This window comes from Caretta caretta, chromosome 7 (genome assembly GCF_965140235.1).
Source record: "Caretta caretta isolate rCarCar2 chromosome 7, rCarCar1.hap1, whole genome shotgun sequence".
In the NCBI taxonomy this organism is placed as follows: domain Eukaryota; kingdom Metazoa; phylum Chordata; order Testudines; family Cheloniidae; genus Caretta; species Caretta caretta.
The window spans coordinates 25,660,722-25,678,200 of NC_134212.1; the positions used below are offsets into that span (position 1 = coordinate 25,660,722).

General features: G+C 41.7%; 1 protein-coding gene across 3 annotated transcripts in view; it reads left to right on the plus strand.

Annotated features, from left to right (window-relative positions):
- Window positions 1-17,271, plus strand: part of IL17RD (interleukin 17 receptor D) — a 123,541-nt gene extending 106,270 nt beyond the window's left edge. For all 3 annotated transcript variants that reach the window (XM_075130319.1, XM_048858866.2, XM_048858865.2), the window contains 2 exons: window positions 9,032-9,968; window positions 13,633-17,271. In XM_075130319.1, coding sequence (XP_074986420.1) covers window positions 9,032-9,968; window positions 13,633-13,748 — 1,053 coding nt within the window. In that variant the 3' untranslated portion in view covers window positions 13,749-17,271. The remainder of the gene's footprint in view (window positions 1-9,031; window positions 9,969-13,632) is intronic.
- The last annotated feature ends 208 nt before the right edge of the window (window positions 17,272-17,479 follow it).

Genomic DNA, 17,479 nt, shown 5'->3' on the forward strand with positions numbered 1-17,479 from the left:
TTGTCACGACTGGTGTCAGGAGTGGGATTTGGTGTACACAGCACGGCGGAAGAAGGAGGGTGTTTGGGGGGAAAAAGGGGGGAGGGGAGAGGGTCTGTTTTTATTTTATTTTTTTTCACCACAATGGAGGAGGTAGTGCGGGCACTGATATAAGCCACGGCTACCCAGCAGGAGGCTACCCATGTCCAGGCAGCCTCCCAACAGGAGGCTGTGCGGCTGCAGCAAGAGACTAATCGCCTGCTGATGGACCAGGCTGGTCAAGACCGGGCTATGTTGCAGGAACTGGTAAACCAGGTAAAGGCCCTTACAGAGCTGAACCGCGGCCATGATGGGACGCAGATCATGCAGGCCAACAATTGGCTGCAGAAAATGACGCGGGAGGATGATGTAGAGGCATACCTCCTGGCCTTTGAGAGGACAGCCCTGTGGGAGGCTTGGCCCTAAGAACAGTGGTCTGGTATCCTCGCGCCATTCCTGTGTGGGGAGGCCCAGAAGGCCTACTATGATTTGCCTGAAGAGGCTGTGGCAGACTACCCCCAGCTGAAAGCAGAGATCCTGGCCAGATCTGGGGTAACGACTGCAGTGAGGGCCCAGCAATATCATGAGTGGAAGTACCAGGAAAACAAAACTCCCATGGTCCCAATTATATGACCTCATCCATCTCGCATGAAGGTGGCTACAAACTGAGTCCCAGAGTCCGGAGGAAATACTAGAGGTTCTGGTCATTGACCGGTACATGAGAGAACTACCGCCAGACCTTCGTGCTTGGGTAAGCCAGAATGAACCCTCCACCTACAACAAGGTTGTTGCACTGGTAGAAAGGCAAAGGACGGTGAGGGAGCTGACCTGACCAGTTAAGGAAGAAGCACCCCGGGTTAAACTAGCAGCACCAAGACCGAAAGCTCGGGTGACTGGGCCACCAGGAGAGCCCAGGTGGAAAAAGAGAGAGGCTGAAGGCCCACCAGAAGCCACAAAATGTCGGAGCACTGAGGGGGAAGAGGATCCTGATGTTAGACTGCCCAAACCAAGAGACCGGGGAATGCCTAGGGCTCTATACAGATGTTACGCCTGTGGGGAGTGGGGACACATAGCTGTACAGTGTCCTAATGCCGAGGAGCCTATGCAGTGTAACCTGGGGAACTGGGCAGACCCGTGCTCCCTAATCCACCTTGTGGGGGTCTCACTAACCCCACATATGTACACCAGACTAGTGAAGCTAAATGGGGTAGAGACCACAGCACTGGTTGATTCGGGGAGTGCTATCACACTTGTCTCGGGAAAGCTCGTGAAGCATAGTCAGCTGCTGTGGCTTAAGTGTACGGGGATAACATGCGTCCATGGGACAGTTGGTTATTACCCCACCATTCCAGTAAAAATCGAGGTTCAGGGGAACACTAATGAGGTAGCAGCAGGTGTAGTCCCTGAACTCCCATACCTGGTGCTCATAGGGAGGGACGTCCCAGGCTTTGGAGACTTACTCCCGGTACGGGAATTAGAGAAAGGGGGAAGCCCTGAAGTTAGTGAGGCATCCACAGTAGACTGTCAACCCCCAATCTTCTCTGAAATATCCCCAGATTTGTTCTCCACTCCCAGACAGGGTAGAAAGACGAAAAGGGAAAGAAGGGCAGCTAAGGCCTTGGGAACTCGAATACTGGCCCAAAGCCAGAGTTGCTCTCGTAGGTAGGTGGACCCGAGCAGCTGAAAAGGAGGCCACCCAGGAGGGAGAAGCACCCAAGTCTGACCCACACCCTAATGCCCCTGAACCAGTAGAGCCAACAGAGACTGGCCCCCTAGATCTGGGGCAGATTAGTCCCAGGAGAGGAAATATTCGACGGGACCAGGCTGAAGTCCCAAGGTACTACAATATTAGGAAAGAGGTGACCGAAATAGATGGGGTCCCCGTGGAAGGGAAAACCCAGGGACCAGGACCCTACTTCATAATGAAGAAGAATCTCTTTTACCAGCTTGCACCAGTAAAGGGGCAGAAGGTAAGGCAGATCCTAGTACCTCAAAAACACCAGAATGCTGTATTAAGTCTGGCTCATAGTCATCTTTTTGGGGGGCATTTGAGGGTAGAGAAGACCCTGGCGCGGGTCCTGCGACGATTCTTCTGGCCCGGAGTACATGAAGAAGTGCGGAGGTACTGTGTGTCCTGCCCAGAGTGTCAGCTGCACAGTCCCCGTCCCCACTTGAGGGCACCTTTAGTACCCCTTCCTATCATAGAGGTCTCCTTCGAGCGAATAGCCATGGACCTAGTGGGACCCCTGGAGAAGACACCCTGGGGCCACCAATATATATCTGTCATTCTGGATTATGCTACTCGCTACCCGGAAGCCGTCCCCCTGCGGAACACGGCCTCTAAAATGATAGCTAAAGAGTTGGTGGGGATCTTTGCCCGAGTGGGGCTACCAAAGAAGATATAAACAGAGCAAGGTACCCCATTTATGTCGAAGCTAATGAAGGACCTCTGTACGCTGCTCCATGTACATACCCTGAGAACTTCTATCTATCATCCGCAGACCGATGGGCTGGTGCTCATAGGCCTTGGGAACTCGAATACTGGCCCAAAGCCAGAGGGTTTAACCGAACCCTCAAGGCAATGATAAGGAAAATGATAAGTCGGGACGGGAAGGATTGGGACACCCTACTACCCTACCTTATGTTTGCAGTCCAGGAGGTACCTCAGGCCTCAACTGGGTTTTTTCCCCTTTGAATTATTATACGGACGCCACCCCCGTGGCATACTAGATATCACAAAAGAAATCTGGGAAGAGGAACCCAATGAGGGGAGAAATATAATTGACCATGTGTTGCAGATGCGAGAACGGATAGCCCGGGTCACCCCTATTGTACAGGAACATTTGGAAAAGGTGCAGGAGGCCCAGCAAACCCATTACAATTAACAGGCAAAAGTCCGACAGTTCCAACCAGGGGATTGGGTAAGGGTGTTGGTACCCACGGCAGAAAGCAAGCTTTTGGCCCAATGGCAGGGGCCCTATGAGGTGGTTGAACCCGTGGGGGAAGTAACCTACAAGGTATGGCAGCCAGGACGCCGGAAACAAGAACAAATTTATCACATTAACCTCTTAAAGCCTTGGCACCAACGAGAAGCGTGTGTAGTGGCCCAAGAGACCCCGATCCAGGGAAATAACATGCAGGAGCAGATCAGGATATCCACTGATCTGACACTAAACCAGAAGAAGGAGGTAACTGAGATGATCAACTGATACCAGGACGTGTTTTCAATCAAACCAGGTCGGACCACCGAAGCCTATCACCACATTATCACAGACCCTGGGGCAGAGGTAACTTCAAGGCCCAATCAGGTCTGTTTCAATATACTGTTCTTCGTTTTGGACTGCATGGGGCACCTGCCACCTTCCAGCGTCTTATGGACAAGCTCCTATGGCCCCATACCAGTTATGCAGCGGCATACCTAGATGATGTGATTATTCACACCCCCGACTGGGAAACCCACTTAGAAAAGGTGGAAGTGGTTCTGGACATGCTAAGGTGGGCTGGCCTCACAGCCAACCTAGCCAAGTGTGCTATAGGGCTAGCCAAGGCTAAATACCTTGGCTACATTGTAGGAAGGGGCATGGTCAAGCCCCAACTAAACAAACTAGAGGCTATCCAAAATTGGCCCTGGCCAAATCGGAAAAAGCAAGTCCAGGCATTCCTGTGTGCGGTGGGGTACTACTGACGATTTATTCCCCATTTTGCTACCAGAGCGAATCCCCTGACAGATCTGATAAAAGCCCGGGGTCCAGACATGGTGAAGTGGACAGATGCCGCAGAGAAAGCATTCATGGATCTACGGACAGCCCTCTGCAGTAACCCCGTGCTTCTAGCCCCAGACTTCAACAAAGAATTCATTTTACAAACAAATGCCTCTGAAGTAGGATTGGGAGCTGTCCTATCGCAGATGGTTGGAGATGAAGAACACCCAATCCTCTACCTCAGCAGGAAACTCCTCCCGAGAGAGCAGAAGTATGCCGTGGTTGAAAGAGAGTGCCTCACTGTGAAATGGGCCATGGAAACACTACGTTATTACCTTTTGGGACGATGGTTTACCGTTGTGACCGACCATGCACCCCTCCAGTGGATGCAGCAAAATAAAGAGAAGAACACAAGGGTGACCAGATGGTTCTTGTCCCTACAACCTTTCCAATTCACCATAGAACACTGGGCTGGAAGCCACCATGGCAATGCAGATGGCTTGTCACGAGTACACTCCCTGACGTCCCAAGTTGCCCAACCCCATAGTGTTGAGCCAGAGGCAGGGGGGATATGTGACGGGGTCGGGCCAGATGGCTACAGAAGAGTAATAGAAGGCAGATATATTAGTCCACCAAGGTAGAGGAGGAACTTTGTCACACTATGTGAAAATTTTCCATTTAGAGAAAAAAAGCAAACCAAATAATGCACAAGACACAATATTGTAGATAATTTGTGTCAGTCCTAATGCTCTCGTTCAGTCATTCTTAGCTCTTTATCTATTAGTTACCAGAAGCATATGCACACATTATGCTTGTCTATCAGAATTTATATCTTCTGTAGATTACAGCCACAAAGAAGCTCTATAATCTGTCTAATCTAGTTTAATATTTCTAAGGCACCTCTTATGCCTTGGTATTGAAGCAGTGATCCCATGCATGCACATTTGAATCAATCAGAAAGAAGAAGGATTTGTGCAACACACACATTATACATAATAAAACCTTGCTAATTTGGATTAACCCCTGAAATTCTTTATAATCCTCAATGGCTTATTCAGTAAATTTTTCATTCTTTTGATGCTATATGAAAACATCAAACTGCATTTTTAATGGCATATAAAAACATGGCCTAGGCCTGTATCTTTTTTTTTTTTTTACTGTCTGTCTTTGATTCAAAATGATATCAGAAAAATATCAAAATGACAATTTGACTGACTAGGTTCAAATTCTCTGGCTGTTTTCTAAACCTGAGAGAGAATGTAACGAATAGTTCACTTTTAAAAAGGCAAAATAATTATTAGTTTACAGAAAACATTTATGTTTTCTTTTGTTAAACTTTAATCCAATCAAAGTCTAGTTCGTATTATGTATGAATTCAAATATTAGTATTCGGTCATATAGCAAGTGTGTCCCCTAGTGGCAGAATACATTATTTAAAATCATTGCTCTTTTTCATTTTTGTGCTTCTGTTATTTTATTTTTATGTTAATAATTTATTCACACTTAAAACAGAATAAGATGTTGTATATTTATCTTGTCTGAATTCCTTTTTTTTCAGTTGTGATGATAGCACAGCATCACCACAGCTATGTGGAATGGAGTTAAAGCCAAGTGCTTTTTGCATAACACCTCTGGGGTCATTCAATATTTGGTAAATAAAGGACAACTAGACCTAGATAAAGATAGACTATGTAGCAGTGGTTAATATAAAAAACCAAAGTTCAAAAGATGACAATGAAAGTGTCTGTATCTTTGGCCTACGGAATTGGATTATTGTCTAATAAAGCAAAGGGGAATGGCATTTATTGCTGTTTAAAATGCTAACCTAATTATGCTAAAATTAAAAAGCCTTGTTCATAAGTACAAATAGTAAAAGCACAATTCCTGGTCTTTCACTGACAACTCTCTTCTCCTCATCCTCCTTTCTGTCTCTCTCTCTCTCTCTCTCCCTCTCCCCCCGCCCCGACACACACACACATATTTATCAAGGCAACATATATCCCAGCTGTAAAATGATACCGGACCCACCACATATCTTCAAAGTTCTTATGCATTCTTGGGATCATGATCCTGTGCAGTAGCTTCTTGTATATTATATATAATTTGTTTTGTATAAATTGTTGCTAGCATAGTAGAATCATACGAGGAGCTAACAGAATGTGTATTTACAGCAGATTCAACATGTTAATCCCACAAGTGTACAATAATTAAGAATTGCATGTAGCACATAAAGTGGAGTGTTCAGAGTGGGTTCATTTCACTCTTTAACCAGGTAGATAAATGGTCAGTCACTTGGGGCCACTCTTCCGAAATTTTCCAGGTTTGTTTCTTCTTCACAAGCACCGACACTGCAGTGTTTTTACCCCCTGCTTTGGAAGCAGCTACCCAACAAACACATAATAGCTTGGCCTTGTACTGTTATTTGTAGATTTGGTGCTTTATAAGTAGGGCCCTACCAAATTCAAGGTCCATAATGGTCAATTTAACGACCATAGGATTTGAAAATTGGTAAATTTTACGTTTTCAGGTGTTTAAATCTGAAATTTCAAGATGATGTAACCATGGGAGTCATGACCCAAAAAGGGAGTGGGGGGGAGTCGCAAACCTGTTGTAGGGGGGTCATGGGATTGCCACCCTCACTTCTGTGCTGCCTTCAGAGCTGGATTCTGAAGGCAGCAACCGCGGAGCTTCCTGCAGCCACAGGAGGTTCCCGGAGGTGGAGGTCGGTCTGATTGCCTCCCTGCTGCTGGGAGCTCCCCAGCCAGGGGCTCCTAGCTGCTAGTCCTGGCTTGCTCTTCCTCTGCATGGCTGCTCTTGGGTACTTCTCCCAGCTGCAGAAAGCTCTGTGCACACGCGCACACACACGCACACACACACTCTCTCTCTCTCACTTCTTGCCTCCAGCGCTCCGCAGCCACAGGAGGAGAGGTCACTGTACAGAGTGCGCCCCCCTTCAAGATGCAATTATTAGCTTGTTTCAATAAAATAAAAAAGATCAGGTGAACTCGACAGGATTTATTGATTGACACTTTACAGCAGCAAATAACACTCAACTCCCTGATTGGTAGATATGGGCATCTGAGACAGTTTTGTAGGTAGTGATCTCAATTGGTAGCCTCAAACTTGAGAACAAAAGTCTTATGTTAACAAAAACAAGTGGAAAAAAATGTTCTGGTTTCAAATGTCATTAATTGAATGTCAGCATGGAGCATCCAGCAACTGTGTCTTTCTTCATTTCCTATCTCTGTGCTGAAGACACTTGTCTGTGTTTAGAAACTGCTCTCTCTGCATCCAGGGAGTTTGTTGGAATTGTCAGGCAGCGCTGAGCTAGCCTTGCAAAATGGGGAATTCAGCCTTCCACTGAGTTCCAAAACGGCAGCACAGGCAAACTACGGTCTGCTTCTTTTGCAATATTTTTGTAAGCAGGTATTTCCAGTCTACAGTTCTTATCAAAGCCAGGAATTGCATTAAGCAAGGTTACATCCACCATCAACAGGAGCACTGTTGTTAGTTTCCTGTCTGTACATCTTCGGCCTTGTCAGAAATAAAATCAAACAGAACACAGTTGTCTTGCTCATCTGTGGGCTCATCCTAAATAATTTCAAAAGACTCACATGAGTTAATCTGAGACTTTATCTCCTCAAAATGTGTAGCAAAAACCTTTGGAAAGTAGGCCTGTCGTAGCTTATTTGTACTGAGTAAGCAACCGGCATTTTGTACATTCCGTTGAATGAACTCACGCAGTTTTGGGTGATCAAGTTTTTCCAGTGGTATATTAGCACTTACAAATGCATCCACAAGTTCCATTCTAGCTAAATGACTGGTCTCGGAGCTCGCTGTCATCTTCTGAAAAGGAGAAGAAATTGGTTTTTGTTTTTTTAACTTTTTGTTTACCAGCAATTCACTATCTGCAGCCTTCTTTCTGCTTTGATAGATTTCTGAGTCTAAGTGGTATTCAACTGTTCCCCGACGTGTGTGATCCAATGAAACATTGCAGCTTGTACAAAATAGTTTGTCACCATCAGCATGTAGTATTAGGCTTCCAAATTCTTTAACACAATCCGCTGCAGTAATCATTTTTGAGATTTTTTTAAATTTATTTTGGACACTCATTTTACAGTAATTACGCATGTCTTCTGGTGGGCAGTCAGTTGAGATCGCTACACTACAAAACCTCCGCAATGTCTATATATACCAAATCAGTGAGTTGAGCCCTGAGTGTGATTTGCTGCTGTAAAGTGTCAATCAAAAAATTCTGTCAAGTGCTTCGCCTTTTTATTTTTATTGAAATAAGCTAATAATTGCATGTGGAAGGGAGGGCAGTTCCCTGTACAATATCCCCTCCCCAGGCAGCTACAAAGGGAGGGGGACAGGAAGCGAGTGGGGCAGAGGGGGTGCAGAACTATCTGCAGCCGGGATTGATACTCAAGAGCAGCTTTGCAGGGAAAGAGCAAGTCCTGTTCTGCCGCAGCCATGCCCCGACTAGCAGCTAGGAGCCCCCTGCTCCGGTGCTCCCAGCAGCACAGGGACAATTGGACCCAACTCCTCAAGTCTCCTCCAGCTGCAGGAACCTCTAGGGCTGCTGCCCAATCCTAGAGTGTCCTGCAGCAGGGGGAGGAACCCAGAGGTGAGTCTGGTCTCTTCCTCCCCTCCCCCTGTCCCAGAGCAGCTGTCCCTCCCCAGCCCAAGCGGAGCTAGGAGCACCCTTTACTGGAGCATTCCTAGGAACAAGGGGAGATCGGGTTTCACGGGGAAGGGCTTATTTCATGGTCTGTGACATGTTTTTCATGGCCGTGAAATTGATAGGGCCCTATATACAAGTAATACAGGAATGTAGGTATATTGTTCCTTAAACAATAGTTAGGCAGCAAAAATACATTATAACTAACATTTTCATTAGAACAGTTGTGAAAGTTAGCCTTCTTGCCCACAGGGCCTGCAGGTTTCTGTAACCCATTGAAAATGTTATAGTTCCCATGCCAAATATACAACCCTTACTCACTTTGATGAGCACTTCACGACACAAGTAGTTCCATTGACTTCAGAATGACTCTTCATGTCAGTAAGTGCTTACCCAAGTGATCAAGAGTCAGAGTTTACCCCTTTGTTAACTACTCTTAAAATGTATTACTTATTTCTGTTTGAAAATAGTTTCCATTCACAGCATAGACAACCTTAGTCTTCCTCATCTTTGATTCACATCTGCTTAATAAATACAAGTGGGTTCATTGAGCATTTACAACACATCTAGCCTTTGTTCAGTTGCTAAATCCAGCATTGTATGTTAACCCAGATGCTCTCTTCTTTTCCAGGTTGCACTGGATATCTGGGAAGATTTAAAATATTGTAAAGAAGGGCAGAAAGAGTGGCTTATTCAAAAAATCAATGAGTCCCAATTTATCATCATTGTATGTTCCAAGGGAATGAAATACTTTGTGGAAAAAAAGAACTGGAAGCACAAGGGAGCAACCAGAGATGCCGAGAAAGGAGAACTCTTTCTGCTTGCCATATCTATCATTGCAGAGAAGCTGCGTCAGGCAAAGCAGAATTCAGATGACCTCTGCAAGTTCATTGCGGTCTACTTTGACTACTCCTGTGAGGGTGACATTCCTGGCATTGTGGATCTAAGTACAAAGTACAAGCTCATGGATAACCTCCCTCAGCTTTACTCTCACTTACACTCCAGAGAGCTGAGCCTTCAGGATTCAGAGGTGTACCCGGTAAATATTAGCAAAAGAAACTACTTCAGGAGCAAATCTGGCCGGTCCCTTTATGTTGCCATTTGCAATATGCACCAGTTCATTGATCAGGAGCCTGACTGGTTTGAGAAACAACTCATTCCTTTTCCTCAACCTCCTTTACATTACCAAGAACCTGTGATGGAAAAATTTGACTCAGGCTTGGTTTTAAATGACTTAGTGAGTAAACAGGTGACTGATGGGGATTTTTACCTGAAAACAGATGTAAATATTATTCCTACTGTAAATTCAGACTCTCACTGTATAATTCAGCACTTTAACCTTGGAGAAGATGTAGAGACTCAGGACATTCAAGTTGGTAGCTCTGTTCTTCAGCCATTGTTGCATGTTGTAAAAGCTGCCAATCTTCCAGATATGCCCCGGGATTCAGGAATCTATGATTCTTCTGTTCCTTCATCTGAGTTATCTTTACCTTTAATGGATGGACTTTTGACAGACCAAACTGAAACCTCTTCCATTACGGAGAGTGTCTCTTCATCTTCAGGTTTAGGTAAGATGCAGTAGTTTTTCTAAATTGCATTAATACAAAATATTCACATGTTGCTGTAATACCTTTAGCAACATAAAACTGAACATTGAGTACATAAGATACCATGGAATAAGGGACCATATGAGAAGCTGGAGAGAAAGCTAGTTAAAATATAGAGCTAGTCAAAAAAGGAAAACTTTTTAATTTTTTTAGTTGGTGGTAAAAAATATTCATCAAAGTTTTAAATTTTGACCATTCTCTAAGCTTATTGAAACTTCTTAAAAATTTTCAGTTTGCATGTAGCTCTAATAGAATATAAAATGGTGTCTTCCCTGAGCTGATCCAGAGTCATTACTGTACTGCAGTTAACGAAAAGCTCAAACCCACACAAGATATTAGGCTTTTTATAACATATGCTACATAAATGCTATCTGCTGCTGTTGTCTCATTGACCATGATGTATTGAATGTGGTTTAAGAACTGGGGAAAAACAGTATTCAGCATTGTATTTATTGTAATTAGTGTGCTCTACTGACTTTCAGCTCTTCCCTAAGCAAACTGAACAGGCAAACATTCTATTTAGAGGGTCATAAGCTTGAATGATTCACTGTTTGTTCAATGTATGCTGAGTCTTTTAAGTCTTGTCTTTTAAAAAACTGAATTTACCTTGGTGGGTATTAAAGTTCAGACTCTTAGTCATAAGTACCATTTGCTACAAGGTGGATGTGGAGATGACAGTAGATATGGAAGAGTTGAGTAGCAGGCCTGTTGGAGAAAACATATAAAATCTGAAATGCCAAATGTGGGGAGCATACAGATTTACCATTTTTATTGAGTAAGCCTTGAACACCACCTCACCCAGTCATTCATTCAGAATTCACACATGTAGTTCTCTTTAACTCCCTCAACACTGCTAATCCATCACTTCCTCAAAGGCCTGGAAAAACCTTGCATGCTGCTAGACTTCAGGCTGTCAGAGCAAGCTGAGATGTCAGTTTCAGAGTTAAGGGGCCCACGAGGAAAATGCTGGTCCAGCAGTCCCCGTCCTGTTTGAATCACAGGGCTGTCAGCTGAAGCATCTTTGCTGCCCAGGAATTACTAGAGGAGAGAGGCAATCTCTCCAATAATTGGTTCTGAAGTCACATAGCTAATATGTTTTAACTAACACATTTTAAAGTTCTAGTATCAATTGAGCAAATTGTATTTTAACATGGGTGAGCTGATAGCAGTGAACCTTACGGAAGAGGTTCCAAGGCTGTATTCCAAAAAATGGGCATACTCACCCAATTATATGACCCTGAATAACCCTTGCTACTTTTTTCAATTACTTCTCCCAACCCACATTGTTCATGTATGGCTAGGGTCTCAGCCACCTCCCCTCTTCTAAGCCACAATGTCCAGTAGGCCACGGGTAAGTTGGAAGAGAGAGAAATCTAGAATTGAGCATTGTGTGCCTACTAAATACATTGCAACCTGTACTTTCGCCTAATTGTCCCACATACCCATGATATTTATATATGCATTATAAGTCAGCATCATGTACTGAGTATGGGATTTAGGAGCAGTCATAACAACCTCTACATTTTGAATCAATAAACACCTAGGTTCATAGATTCTAAGGCCAGAAGGGACCATTACGATCATCTAGCCTGACCTCCTGTGTAACACAGGCCATAGAATTTCCCCAAAATAATACCTGGAGCATATCTTTTAGAAGAAGATCCAATCTTGATTTTAAAATTGTCACTGATGGAGAATCCACTATAACCCTTGGTGAACTGTTCCAATGGTTAATTTACTCTCACAGTTAAAAATGTACACATTATTTTGTATCTGAATTTCTCTGGCTTCATGTTCCAGCCGTTGGATCATGTTATACCTTTCTCCACTAGATTTAAGAGTCCATTATTAAATATTTGTTCACCTTGCAGGTATTTATAGACTGTAATCAAGTCATCCCTTATCATTGTGTTTGTTAAGCTAAATAGATTGAGCTCCTTAAGTCTTTCATTATAAGGCATATTGTCTAATCCTTTAATCATTCTCATGGCTGTTCTCTGAACCCTCTCCAACTTATCAACCTTCTTCTTGAATTATGGACACCAGAACAGGACACAGCAACAGTCACACCAGTAATAAATAACAGAGGTAAAATAACCTCTTTACTCATACTTGAAATGCATCCCAGGATCTCATTAGCTCTTTCGGCCACAGCATCACATTGGGAGCTCATGTTCAGCTGATTATCCGCCAAAACCCCCAAATATTTTTTTAGAGACATTGCTTCCCAGGACAGAGTCCCCCATCTTGTAAGCATGTCCTACATTTTTTGTTCCTAGATGTATACATTTACTTTTAGCTGTATTAAGATGCATATTGTTTGCTTACGCCCAGTTTACCAAGAGATCCAGATCGTCGTGTATCAGTGATCTGTCATCTTCATTATTTACGACTCCATCAATTTTTGTGTCATCTGCAGACTTTATCAGTGACGATTTTATGTTTTCTTCCAGGTTATTGATAAAAATGTTAACTTGGGTAGGGCCAAGAACTCATCTCTGCAGGATTCACAGGAAACAGACCTGCTTGATGATTCCTTGTTAACAGCCACATTTTGAGACCTGTTAGTTAGCCAGTTCTTAATCCATTTAATATGTTAATTTTATATCACTCTGTTTTTTTTCATCAAAAATGTTCTGCGGTACCAACGTCAACACTATTACCTTTATTAATCAAACTTGTAACGTCATCAAAAAAAAGATATCAAGTTAGTTTGACAGGACATATTTTCAAAACACATGCCCATGTTAATTTTCATTAATTACATTATCCTCCTTTAGTCCTTTATTAATCAAGACCCGTAAGAGCCCCTCCATTTTCTTGTCCAGGATCAATGTCAGGCCTGTTACTACCCAGGTTATCCTGTTCACCCTTTTCAAAAATTGGCACAACATTAGCTTTCTTCAGGTCTTCTAGAACTTCCCCAGTGCTCCAAGACTTCCTGAAAATCAACATTAATGATCCAGTGAGCTTCTTTTCCAGCTCTTTTAAAACTCTTAGATGCAAATTATCTGGACCTGCTGATTTTAAAATGTCTAACTTTCGTAGCTTCTGTTTAACATCCTCCAGAGATACTAATAGAATGGAAAGAATATTATCATCATCATATAAGGAGACTACATAATCTGTAAAAGGTTTCTGTCCTGGATACTTAAATTTTTTTAAGTCACATAAGTCGAGACTAATGGTAAATCATCATGCAGTTATCAAATGTCTGTGCATATTTCAGGACAGACCTTTCCTTTCTCCTTTAAAGTAGTGTCCACTTTCATCTCATAGTAGTTTGATCTGATAACACTTTTCATCCTGACAGAATACTGTTCCACAAGAGAAACCTCTCAGACAGGCCATTGAATTAGGGTTGATGCACTAAGGTTCAAACTCACTTAGATCTCTAACTTCCTTCATTGTACATGACATAATGTTAGTCCATTCGTCAGTGAGAACTTCTCTGAGTAGACTACCATGAGGAAAGGTTTGCATTATTTCTTTATTTCTGATCATAGTGATATGGCCTGAGGATAAGGCATTATGATATCAACTCGTTGTGTTCTTTTCAACATACCATTGTACAAATAAAACGATTACGTTCAAAAAATAACATGCCCTTTTTTTTCTTTCCCAGGAGAAGAAGAACCCCCTGTGCTCACTCCTACAAAATGCCTAGTTCCTGGAATATGTAAAGCAGAACTTCATTGCCACATCCATACCGATGAACTGCAGGCAATTGCACCTTTATAATATGTTACAAGATTGTTAAGCATCGCCACTTTATCAATAGGCTCTGTTTGTGTGTTAACCATCACATCACCCAACTGCTAAAACTTCTTGAAGGAACAAGTGCTTCCTTGAAGGATCTGCTGTTCCTAAGGGAATTTGTGGCCAGTAGACATTTACCTTTAGGTCTCTTTATAGACTCTTTTCTGATCTGAAAATGTAGCATTGAAAAAGATGAAGATACACTTTGAAATTACCAGCTTAAATTGCATGTTGAAATTATACTCTTTACAGATATCACAATCAAAAATCACTTCTGATGTTTTTATTAGAAATATTTTTAACTGAACCATACAATAACTAGTCACTTTTGGCTTGGATGATTAACCATCTCAATGGCACAACATGTTTTGCAGCAGAAATTCTGGTTTTAAATGCTGAAATATTTAATAGTATGAGTATTTTAGTGATGATCAGTGGGATTTTTGTGATAGGAGTCATGGTCATAAAATGCCAAAGGCCAGACCTAGTAAATCTCCAAATATTAGACAAATATTCCTTTAGCAAACATTTAAGCATTTTTTTCAACCCTGTCCCTCCAAAAAGTTTATCTAGTCCAGTGCATTCCAGTGGAAGGTAAAAGCATGTGTCCTGTCCCCCACAGCTCCATCTCTATCCAGATTTTGAGACACATGTAAGGGAAACATGTGCCATTCTGTCATTTCAACTCCAGGATGGTACTGTGCAAGGCTATAAGACACACATGTTTATTGGATTTCTTGATGTCCGTTTCAAGGTTTTATTGTTTTTTGTGGAAATCTCTCTTCATCTCCTCTCAATCTTCTCTTCAGTTTCTTTTAAATGGTCTTAGTTCTGTCTGATTTTGTGGAAGATAAAATTCCTGTTCCCTACGTGTTTCCCACATTGAGCTTGTTGCAGTATCAGGAATCTGAGTTAGGAATACTCTGTTTTAGAATGCTGCAGCCTTTGAGGATGAACATTGCAATAGATGCAGTAAGTGAAGCTTCTTGCTAGCCTATCCAGAGCTAGGGTAATTATTTCTATTTTTTAAAAATTCCATTCTTGACAAGCTGGCTACAATGTCTCACAAATAAGGCCATGGTGAACCATATCACTTACATAATTTAAAAAAAAATCCTCTGTACCTCTGTAGAATGATGCAGTGGAAAGCAAATCTCCTATCTTCTTCCTGGATGGGTTGGTGGGAGAAAGGATGCAGAGAGTGATGGAGAAAGAGTCACCATATCTTGTCTTTGTGTAGGGCATTATTGGGCCTGAGGACAGCCCTAATAGAGTTTGTGCTTGTTGTAGAAAGTATATAAACTCCAAGTTACCCCATAAAAATGTGCAGCTTCACATCCATTTGGAGCATAGGAAGTTACAGTAGGTAGTGAGTGACTGGCTATCTGGATATCTTCGTATTGGGCAGCCACAAGACAAATGTGTGTTGGTTATTTTGAAGTTCCCAGTAGTAAAAATTACCTAGTGAAAGGGATAAGTATTCATTTTAAACTCATGTTATATTAAGCAAAGTTCTAACTACAGACACCCTATACTGCATCTGGCCACATTTGTCTGAAGACAAACAGCATGAAGTTCCTTCTCTTGCAATGATGATTTAGTTATATCTTCATGTGAGAGACCCCTACTGCTTCCAGACAACAGTTTCTCATAAGCAAAATAAAATTTGAATACCCCAAATCTTGCCACTGTAAATAATAACAAAGGATGTCCTGTTTGGCTACCTGTGCTAAATTTACTAATCTGGGGTCTAAACTGCACCCTATCCAATCCCATTGTACTTGGGGTTGCATTGGGTGTTAATCAGAGTGTAATAATAATTATAGCTGTCCATAGCTTGTCAAAAACCTTTCTCTAAGTGGAACTTTCCCAATTCTGTGTTTGTTTATTTTAATGAACAAACAATGCTGGGTTTTGATACAATTCTCAACAGGTATCTGAGTACATGAATCATATTTAAATGTAATCATTGGCAGCAGAATCCAGCACACTTCATAACTGTGGTACAAAACAATAGAATGAGGCAGATAGATACACCGGTATTTATGATTTATGATGGAGCTTTACTTCTACTAATGTAAAACTCCTCACCTATTTTTCAGTGTAATTTTTCTGCTAAACTGAAAGTGAATTCCATAAGCTCAAAATGTCACAAGGATCTTAGTTAATTCTAAATAGTATGCGAATGATCTGAAAGCATGGAAACAACTACAGATGATTCTTATATATTGTGCTTTGGATTGTACTGAAAGCAAAATTCTTACAGTTGCCCCATTCTTTGGAAGTTTAAAAGTACTTGGATCAAATTAGATAGCATCATTTAAGAGCAAATCCTGCCCCCACCACCTGCAGGTGTGGAGGACCCTGACTCAGTGGGGTTTGTGCAGTTCCATTGCAGAAAGAACCGAAGACTGGATGCCTGGACACCAGGCAGGAGGTTTGACTGGATGCTAGGCAGGAGTTTTTCACCTGCTATGTGCAGCAAAGCTGAGCTCTACAGGGAGGTGACTGGACAGGTCACAGCCTATTACTTCGTGCAGGACTAAAGATTTGGGTGAATTCCTGGCTCCATTGAAATCAATGGCAAAATTCCCCATAAATTCAGCGAGGCCAGGATTTCACCCTTGACTCTTAACAAACAGTCATTTTCAAATATGGATTGATGAATCTGTTGCAAACTAACATTAGTGTTTTCTTACTTAAAAATTTGCTGTACAATCCTGCTAATCTTAACTGAGTCTTGAAGTTATAGATAGTCTGGGGAGATACCACAATCAAATTAATTTTAGTCAAATATATTTTTCCCCACCAGGTAGTGGATGGAAGCCTAATTTTGAACACCTTTGTGAGGGAAAAGAACAGAAGTCATTATAGGCTTTGTGTATAGACTGTAGAAAATAGCAGACCACTTTGGATTTTTATTTTAATTAAATGGAATTATAAAATGGAAGGAAATAATGTTTAATTTACTTTATAGTGATTTTTTGACAAAGTTAGCCACTTTGATTTTTAAATTCAGAAAAATTGCATACATATTTTGGGGGATAGAGGAGGGGAATTACTACTGAGTTTGCAAGAATTCTGTTTTTTTTCCCTTAAGAGGCCACGAGCAAAAGCTCTTGTTAAAAAAAAAATGAAAAACCAAATATGTTGATATACATTTTAGAGATTAGTTTTCTACTATTTTCATGTGTTAGTAAAATCTAACCAGAATGTAAATGGTGAAATAATCCCTCTTGTTACTACTACACTCTACAAATGTGTTGAAATGTGATCATTTTGATGTGTTTATAAGATATATGTTTTCTCTGAGGATGAAAAAATAGTGGAAAGCTAAGGATGCAAGACGTAGCTGTATGTTCAACATTTACATTGATAAATATAGTTTTTGTATTTTGTACATGTATATAAACTGACAGTAGACAGCAGCTGATATTTGCAGAAATTTTTTTATGGTACCATAATTTAGAAGTTAAACATGAAAATAAAAAGTCATAAGACATGGTCCTGTTACTTTTTATGTTTTTATAATTAGCATGTTTTTTTCTTTTTTAGCTATATGTAGTGTAAGCAAACATACCAGTTCGCTATGCTTCTATTAGCAGGTTAATAGTACTGAATCTGAGCTTTCTGCCTAATTATTTTTATTCCTCTTCATATCTCACATTTAGGAGATAAACTGATATGTACTGAGGGACTTTTAATACCAAACA